This window comes from Oncorhynchus masou, chromosome 25 (assembly GCF_036934945.1).
Source record: "Oncorhynchus masou masou isolate Uvic2021 chromosome 25, UVic_Omas_1.1, whole genome shotgun sequence".
Taxonomy (NCBI): Eukaryota; Metazoa; Chordata; class Actinopteri; order Salmoniformes; family Salmonidae; genus Oncorhynchus; species Oncorhynchus masou.
This window is the reverse complement of record NC_088236.1, coordinates 10,725,511-10,735,161: the sequence shown is the minus strand read 5'-3', so window position 1 is coordinate 10,735,161 and position 9,651 is coordinate 10,725,511. Positions and strand designations below refer to the sequence as shown.

General features: G+C 45.2%; 1 protein-coding gene and 1 long non-coding RNA gene across 3 annotated transcripts in view; one reads left to right on the top strand and one right to left on the bottom strand.

Annotated features, from left to right (window-relative positions):
* The window catches only part of LOC135513772 (uncharacterized), a 244,581-nt gene that overhangs the window by 156,081 nt on the left and 78,849 nt on the right, over positions 1 to 9,651 (bottom strand). The window lies entirely within an intron of this gene.
* Positions 1 to 9,651, top strand: part of LOC135513769 (tight junction protein ZO-2-like) — a 211,121-nt gene that overhangs the window by 143,339 nt on the left and 58,131 nt on the right. For both annotated transcript variants that reach the window (XM_064936685.1, XM_064936684.1), the window contains 4 exons: positions 3,662 to 3,715; positions 6,588 to 6,712; positions 7,547 to 7,649; positions 8,061 to 8,691. In XM_064936685.1, coding sequence (XP_064792757.1) covers positions 3,671 to 3,715; positions 6,588 to 6,712; positions 7,547 to 7,649; positions 8,061 to 8,691 — 904 coding nt within the window. In that variant the 5' untranslated portion in view covers positions 3,662 to 3,670. The remainder of the gene's footprint in view (positions 1 to 3,661; positions 3,716 to 6,587; positions 6,713 to 7,546; positions 7,650 to 8,060; positions 8,692 to 9,651) is intronic.

Here is a 9,651-nt window from a genome sequence, read left to right as displayed (position 1 = left end):
GCCTTGGGCCAGTAACCAGCAGGTAGCCTAGTGGTTAGAGCGTTGGGCCAGTAACCAGCAGGTAGCCTAGTGGTCAGAGCCTTGGGCCAGTAACCAGCAGGTAGCCTAGTGGTTAGAGCCTTGGGCCAGTAACCGAAAGGTTTCTGGGTTGAATCCCCAAGCTGACAAGGTAAACATCTGTCATTCTGCCCCTGAACAAGGCCGTGAACCCACTGTTCCCCGGGTGCTGTTGCTGTTGATTTAAAGCAGCACTCCTGCACCTCTCTGATTCAGAGGAGTTAAATGTAGAAGACACGGTCAGAGAGGACGCTCTGTGCGTGTGTGCGTGTGTGCGTGTGTGCGTGTGTGCGTGTGTGTGTGTGTGTGTGTGTGTGTGTGTGTGTGTGTGTGTGTGTGTGTGTATGTGTGTGTGTATCTGTGCAAAGGCAGGTCAGTCTCCCCTGCTGAGTAAATGACCAAACTATTGATCGGGATGTGTGTCTGTTTCCACGGTATCCTGGAGCGCTGTGTGTTTGCGACTAGATACTCCCATTCCATTGGCCTATTTTTGGGGCTGTGTTTTGGACCAGGCTGACATTTTGTTTCGTAGCAGTTTAACTATGGAGTGTATTCCTCTCCACATCCATGTATTTATCATAGAAACAAGAAAAGAAGTGTCCTTCCCATGTCATTTCCATTTCCATCTGTGGCTGATGTCTACAGTAGCTTGTATACGTGGGTCATTCCGTGTGAAAATGGGACAGGAATGTCCGTGGATTGGGGGTTTTTTTCTCCAGTTTGCAGGAAGAAAGACATTTATGAAAATATACATTGTCATGCAAATACACGTCATGGTCATTTTGTATCTGAATGTGGCAGTAGTGTGGTGATGTGTTGCTGTAGTTTACTGTTGCTTCATTCCTTCCTTCATGTACCCAGTGTGTTAATATGGTAGTGTTCACTAACCCAGTGTGTTAATATGGTAGTGTTCCTTAACCCAGTGTGTTAATATGGTAGTGTTCACTAACCCAGTGTGTTAATATAGTAGGGTTCACTAACCCAGTGTGTTAATATGGTAGTGTTCACTAACCCAGTGTGTTAATATGGTAGTGTTCACTAACCCAGTGTGTTAATATAGTAGTGTTCACTAACCCAGTGTGTTAATATGGTAGTGTTCACTAACCCAGTGTGTTAATATGGTAGTGTTCACTAACCCAGTGTGTTAATATAGTAGGGTTCACTAACCCAGTGTGTTGTAATATTCACTAACCCAGTGTGTTAATATAGTAGTGTTCACTAACCCAGTGTGTTAATATGGTAGTGTTCACTAACCCAGTGTGTTAATATGGTAGTGTTCACTAACCCAGTGTGTTAATATGGTAGTGTTCACTAACCCAGTGTGTTGTAATATTCACTAACCCAGTGTGTTAATATGGTAGTGTTCACTAACCCAGTGTGTTAATATGGTAGTGTTCACTAACCCAGTGTGTTAATATGGTAGTGTTCACTAACCCAGTGTGTTAATATGGTAGTGTTCACTAACCCAGTGTGTTAATATGGTAGTGTTCACTAACTCAGTGTGTTGTAGTGTTCACTAACCCAGTGTGTTAATATAGTAGTGTTCACTAACCCAGTGTGTTAATATAGTAGTGTTCACTAACCCAGTGTGTTAATATGGTAGTGTTCACTAACCCAGTGTGTTAATATAGTAGTGTTCACTAACCCAGTGTGTTAATATAGTAGTGTTCACTAACCCAGTGTGTTAATATAGTAGTGTTCACTAACCCAGTGTGTTGTAATATTCACTAACCCAGTGTGTTAATATGGTAGTGTTCCTTAACCCAGTGTGTTAATATGGTAGTGTTCACTAACCCAGTGTGTTAATATAGTAGGGTTCACTAACCCAGTGTGTTAATATAGTAGGGTTCACTAACCCAGTGTGTTAATATAGTAGTGTTCACTAACCCAGTGTGTTAATATAGTAGTGTTCACTAACCCAGTGTTTTAATATAGTAGTGTTCACTAACCCAGTGTGTTAATATAGTAGTGTTCACTAACCCATTGTGTTAATATAGTAGGGTTCACTAACCCAGTGTGCTAATATAGTAGTGTTCACTAACCCAGTGTGTTGTAATATTCACTAACCCAGTGTGTTAATATGGTAGTGTTCCTTAACCCAGTGTGTTAATATGGTAGTGTTCACTAACCCAGTGTGTTAATATAGTAGTGTTCACTAACCCAGTGTGTTAATATAGTAGGGTTCACTAACCCAGTGTGCTAATATAGTAGTGTTCACTAACCCAGTGTGTTAATATAGTAGTGTTCACTAACCCAGTGTGTTAATATAGTAGTGTTCACTAACCCAGTGTGTTGTAATATTCACTAACCCAGTGTGTTAATATGGTAGTGTTCCTTAACCCAGTGTGTTAATATGGTAGTGTTCACTAACCCAGTGTGTTAATATAGTAGGGTTCACTAACCCAGTGTGTTAATATAGTAGGGTTCACTAACCCAGTGTGTTAATATAGTAGTGTTCACTAACCCAGTGTGTTAATATAGTAGTGTTCACTAACCCAGTGTTTTAATATAGTAGTGTTCACTAACCCAGTGTGTTAATATAGTAGTGTTCACTAACCCAGTGTGTTAATATAGTAGGGTTCACTAACCCAGTGTGTTAATATAGTAGTGTTCACTAACCCAGTGTGTTAATATAGTAGTGTTCACTAACCCAGTGTTTTAATATAGTAGTGTTCACTAACCCAGTGTTTTAATATAGTAGTGTTCACTAACCCAGTGTGTTAATATAGTAGTGTTCACTAACCCATTGTGTTAATATAGTAGGGTTCACTAACCCAGTGTGCTAATATAGTAGTGTTCACTAACCCAGTGTGTTGTAATATTCACTAACCCAGTGTGTTAATATGGTAGTGTTCCTTAACCCAGTGTGTTAATATGGTAGTGTTCACTAACCCAGTGTGTTAATATAGTAGTGTTCACTAACCCAGTGTGTTAATATAGTAGGGTTCACTAACCCAGTGTGCTAATATAGTAGTGTTCACTAACCCAGTGTGTTAATATAGTAGTGTTCACTAACCCAGTGTGTTAATATAGTAGTGTTCACTAACCCAGTGTGTTGTAATATTCACTAACCCAGTGTGTTAATATGGTAGTGTTCCTTAACCCAGTGTGTTAATATGGTAGTGTTCACTAACCCAGTGTGTTAATATAGTAGGGTTCACTAACCCAGTGTGTTAATATAGTAGGGTTCACTAACCCAGTGTGTTAATATAGTAGTGTTCACTAACCCAGTGTGTTAATATAGTAGTGTTCACTAACCCAGTGTTTTAATATAGTAGTGTTCACTAACCCAGTGTGTTAATATAGTAGTGTTCACTAACCCAGTGTGTTAATATAGTAGGGTTCACTAACCCAGTGTGTTAATATAGTAGTGTTCACTAACCCAGTGTGTTAATATAGTAGTGTTCACTAACCCAGTGTTTTAATATAGTAGTGTTCACTAACCCAGTGTGTTACAATAGTGTTCACTAACCCAGTGTGTTGTAATATTCACTAACCCAGTGTGTTACAGTAGTGTTCACTAACCCAGTGTGTTACAGTAGTGTTCACTAACCCAGTGTGTTAATATAGTAGTGTTCACTAACCCAGTGTTTTCTCTCCACAGAGCTCAGGAATGGAGGAGACTGTTTGGGAGCAGCACACTGTGAACCTACAAAGGGTGAGTTGACCTTTACCCTTTTTATGTATTTGCCCTGGAGCCTCCGCTCTCTCCGTAGTGGAGGGTCAGAGTGTGCTGTTCCGAGCCGTCAGTTTAGGCCACAGCTACTGTGTGTCAGCTCTCACCACGTGTGTCCATCCTTGCGTGTGTCTGCCTGTGAACTCCCTATAGTAGTTTACTGAAGCTCTGTGACCGAATCCATCTTATCTCCCATGCCGACAGGCAGGCAGACAGGCAGACAGGCAGACAGGCAGACAGACAGACAGACAGACAGACAGACAGACAGGCAGACAGACAGGCAGGCAGACAGACAGACAGAGGATGTCACTGACAGTTTCAGATAGCATCAAAATTATATCAACCTTATCAGGTCAGCATCCAAAATGGACCCCTAGTTCCTACAATATAGAGTATCTATATCTTTCTATTATCTCTCTCTCTTTCATCGCCTTCTCACTCTCTCTCTCTCTCTCTCTCTCTCTCTCACTCTCTCTTTCTCTCTCTCTTTCGCTCTCTCTCTCTCTCTCTTTCACTCTCTCTCTCTCTCTTTCGCTCTCTCTCTCTTTCTCTCTCTCTCCCTCTCTACCTCTCTACCTCTCTCTCTCTTTCGCTCTCTCTCCCTCCATTTCTTTCTCCCTCCCTCTTTCTCTCTCCCTCCATCTCTTTCCCTCTCCCTCTTTTTCCCTCCATCTCTTTCTCTCTCTATCTCCCTCTTTCTCCCTCCATCTCTTTCCCTCTCCCTCTTTCTCCCTCCATCTCTTTCTCTCTCTCTCTCTCTCTCTCCCTCCATCTCTTTCCCTCTCCCTCTTTTTCCCTCCATCTCCATCTCTTTCTCTCTCTCTCTCTCCCTCCCTCCATCTCTTTCTCCCTCCATCTCTTTCTCCCTCCAACTCTTTCTCCCTCCATCTCTTTCTCTCTCTCTCTTTCTCCCTCCATCTCTTTCTCCCTCTCTCTCCCTCCATCTCTTTCTCTCTCTATCTCTCTCCTCCTGTACCTGTGAGTTGAAAGAGAGCATTAGACTCACATTGGAAACTCCCCCCTCCCACCAACCATTTTCATCCCATCTATATGGTTGTAGTCAACCCGTTAACCCATCCAGTGCTACCCTTCTCTACCTGTCTCTCTACCTGTCTCTCTACCTGTCTCTCTACCAGTCTCTCTACCAGTCTCTCTACCTGTCTCTCTACCTGTCTACCAGTCTCTCTACCAGTCTCTCTACCAGTCTCTCTACCTGTCTACCAGTCTCTCTACCTGTCTACCAGTCTCTCTACCTGTCTACCAGTCTCTCTACCTGTCTACCAGTCTCTCTACCAGTCTCTCTACCTGTCTCTCTACCAGTCTCTCTACCTGTCTACCAGTCTCTCTACCTGTCTCTCTACCAGTCTCTCTACCTGTCTACCAGTCTCTCTACCTGTCTACCAGTCTCTCTACCTGTCTACCAGTCTCTCTACCTGTCTACCTGTCTGGCTACCTGTCGCTCTACCAGTCTCTCTACCAGTCTCTCTACCAGTCTCTCTACCTGTCTACCTGTCTCTCTACCAGTCTCTCTACCTGTCTACCAGTCTCTCTACCTGTCTACCTGTCTGGCTACCTGTCGCTCTACCAGTCTCTCTACCAGTCTCTCTACCAGTCTCTCTACCTGTCTACCTGTCTCTCTACCAGTCTCTCTACCTGTCTACCAGTCTCTCTACCTGTCTACCAGTCTCTCTACCTGTCTCTCTACCAGTCTCTCTACCTGTCTACCAGTCTCTCTACCTGTCTACCTGTCTCTCTACCTGTCTCTCTACCAGTCTCTCTACCTGTCTACCAGTCTCTCTACCTGTCTACCTGTCTCTCTACCTGTCTACCTGTCTCTCTACCTGTCTCTCTACCTGTCTACCTGTCTCTCTACCAGTCTCTCTACCTGTCTACCTGTCTCTCTACCTGTCTACCTGTCTCTCTACCTGTCTCTCTACCAGTCTCTCTACCTGTCTCTCTACCAGTCTCTCTACCTGTCTACCTGTCTCTCTACCTGTCTACCTGTCTACCAGTCTCTCTACCTGTCTACCAGTCTCTCTACCTGTCTACCAGTCTCTCTACCTGTCTACCTGTCTCTCTACCTGTCTACCTGTCTCTCTACCTGTCTCTCTACCTGTCTACCAGTCTCTCTACCTCTCTACCTGTCTCTCTACCAGTCTCTCTACCTGTCTACCAGTCTCTCTACCTGTCTACCAGTCTCTCTACCTGTCTACCAGTCTCTCTACCAGTCTCTCTACCTGTCTACCAGTCTCTCTACCAGTCTCTCTACCTGTCTACCTGTCTGGCTACCTGTCGCTCTACCTGTCTCTCTACCTGGCTACCTGTCTCTCTAACTGGCTACCTGTCTCTCTACCTGTCTGGCTACCTGTCGCTCTACCTGTCTCTACCTGGCTACCTGTCTCTTTACCTGTCTCTCTACCTGGCTACCTGTCTGGCTACCTGTCTCTCTACCTGTCTACCTGTCTGGCTACCTGTCGCTTTACCTGTCTTTCTACCCGGATACCTGTCTCTCTACCTGTCTCTCTACCTGGCTACCTGTCTCTCCACCTGGTTACCTATCTCTCTACCTGTCTACCTGTCTCTCTACCTGGTTACCTGTTTCTCTACCTGTCTCTCTACCTGTCAACCTGTCTGTCTACTCTCTCATTCCATTTCAACCCGTTAACCCATCCAGTGCCACTTCTCTCTACCTGTCTGGCTACCTGTCTGGCTACCTGTCTGGCTACCTGTCTGGCTAACTGTTTCAACCCATTTTAGTGTATTGTTTGTCTGACCTTCCTTCTCCATTTCAATGCTGTATATTTTTATTTGCCCAACCCCCCCACTAAATCTCTCTCCTCCCTCCTTCCTCTAGGACTCCAAGATGGGGTTCGGTATTGCCGTGTCGGGGGGACGGGACAACCCCAACGTGGATAACGGAGAGATGTCAATCATTGTGTCAGACGTCCTACAGGGTGGACCAGCCGACGGACTCCTGTTGTATGCTACACCACTTCCTCTTACGTCATCAACTAACTAGACCTCACTGAGTTTTTTTCACAACTTTAATGCTGTTATTAATTAATGGATGTTTTGCCGAATATGTCAGGAAGTCAGTTATGGGGAGACCGTGGTTGCTGGTACCCGAATCCACCGGGTCTCATCATTTCAATAGTGTTAAGTCACTTCCTGGTCTCTTGTCCTTCATCTGCACTGATCTAAAAAATATAAAAAATAAACACTATATGGTTAATCAATATGGTTGACATCGTCTGGGAAAAGACTTTCATCTACGCAGATGAATGAAAAGAGACCAGGATAGGAAGCTACTTTTTTTTTTTACCTTTATTTTACTAGGCAAGTCAGTTAAGAACAAATTTTCTTATCTTAATTTTTGGGGCGGCAGGGTAGCCGAGTGGTTAGAGCGTTGGACTAGTAACCGGAGCTGACAAGGTACAAATCTGTCGTTCTGCCCCTGAACAGGCAGTTAACCCACTGTTCCCAGGCCGTCATTGAAAATAAGAATGTGTTCTTAACTGACTTGCCTGGTTAAATAAAGGTAAAAAAATAAATTTTAAAATTTTAAAAATTCAATGACAGCCTAGGAACAGTGGGTTAACTGCCTGTTCAGGGGCAGAACGACAGATTTGTACCATGTCAGCTCGGGGATTCGAACTTGCAACCTTTCGGTTACTTGTCCAAAGCTCTAACCACTAGGCTACCCTGCCTATAGAAATGCAGCGAGGCTGTTCCAGGAATGATGACTTTCTAATGTACTCGTTCATGTGTGTTTTGTTGTTCCATGTTAACGTTACGTTGTGTTCTCTCCTCCAGTGAGAAAGATCGTGTGATCCAGGTCAACTCCATCCTCATGGACAACGTGCCTCATTCCTTCGCTGTGCAGCAGTTGCGCAAATGTGGGAAGATCGCCAAGATAGTGAGTATCAGTGTGCATAGTGTGTTGATGTTGTTAGTAGCTAGCTGAAATGTTAAAAAGTAGTCAAGATGGTGAGTACCATATATGATAGAATATGTTAGGCCATAAGGACATTGACAATATGACAATCTATTCAACATATGAACACAGGGATGGCATAGCCTTGACATTCATCCTGCTGTAGCTGCTAGCTTAGCCACGACAGACAGACAGACAGACAGACAGACAGACAGACAGACAGACAGACAGGAGACATTGTAGCAGCTAGTTGTAACATTGTGACAGTGAATCACCTAGAGCACCATGCAGTCACAGTACTGCCTTCTGAGCTGTTTAACACCGTCAGTCCACGGAGCAGTTTAACACTGTGTGTGTGTGTGTGTGTGTGTGTGTGTGTGTGCTTCTCCTCAGACGGTGAAGAGACCGCGGAAGGTGGCTCTCCACTCCCTGAAGCACCCCCCCTCCCCCGGCGGCGAAGGTCGAGACTTCGGCACCACCCGTTACTACGATGCCGATGACAACCAGAGTGACGGGGGCTGGCAACGCGGCAACGGTGGGACCGGTTACACCCACGAGCCTCGTGACCTCACCCCCGACAACAAGAACTACCTGGACCCCGACTACGGCAGCCGCGGTAATCGGGGGAGGAGCCAGGAGAGGGCATCGCCGAGCCCCGAGCATCGCCGTGACAACAGCAAGGGGCGGGCCTTGGACCGGGAGCCGCCCAGTCCCGAGAGGCTGCGGTATCCACGGGAACGCAGCCGGGGGAGGAGCACGGACCGGGAGAGAGGAGGAGGGGGAGGAGGGAGTCCAGGTGGGAGGAGCTACGGCCGGGGCGACAGTTACGAGCGTGGAGGGGGGAGGTACGGGGATGTGGGAGGTACTGGAGGGAGGATGGTGAAGAGTAAGAGTAGAGACCAACTCCAGGAGCCTTCCTCCCCGGACCTCCCAAGAGGAGGAGGAGGCGGAGGAGGAGCTAGAGACCTGGAGCCCCTGGAGAAACCTGTTAACGTCCTGCTGGTCAAGAACAGACCCAACGAAGGTACCAGACATAGTCTACTACAGTAACTAACCCAACGAAGGTACCAGATATAGTCTACAACAGGTACTAACCCAACGAAGGTACCAGATATAGTCTACAACAGTAACTAACCCAACAAAGGTACCAGACATAGTGTACAACAGTAACTAACCCAACAAAGGTACCAGACATAGTCTACTACATTAACTAACCCAACGAAGGTACCAGACATAGTCTACTACATTAACTAACCCAACGAAGGTACCAGACATAGTCTACTACAGTAACTAACCCAACGAAGGTACCAGATATAGTCTACTACAGTAACTAACCCAACGAAGGTACCAGATATAGTCTACTACAGTAACTAACCCAACGAAGGTACCAGACATAGTCTACTACAGTAACTAACCCAACGAAGGTACCAGATATAGTCTACTACAGTAACTAACCCAACGAAGGTACCAGATATAGTCTACAACAGTAACTAACCCAACGAAGGTACCAGACAGTCTACTACAGTAACTAACCCAACGAAGGTACCAGACATAGTCTACTACAGTAACTAACCCAACGAAGGTACCAGATATAGTCTACTACAGTAACTAACCCAACGAAGGTACCAGATATAGTCTACAACAGTAACTAACCCAACAAAGGTACCAGATATAGTCAACTACAGTAACTAACCCAACAAAGGTACCAGATATAGTCAACTACAGTAACTAACCCAACGAAGGTACCAGATATAGTCTACTACAGTAACTAACCCAACGAAGGTACCAGATATAGTCTACTACAGTAACTAACCCAACGAAGGTACCAGACATAGTCTACTACAGTAACTAACCCAACGAAGGTACCAGATATAGTCTACTACATTAACTAACCCAACAAAGGTACCAGACATAGTCTACTACATTAACTAACCCAACGAAGGTACCAGATATAGTCTACAACAGGTACTAACCCAACGAAGGT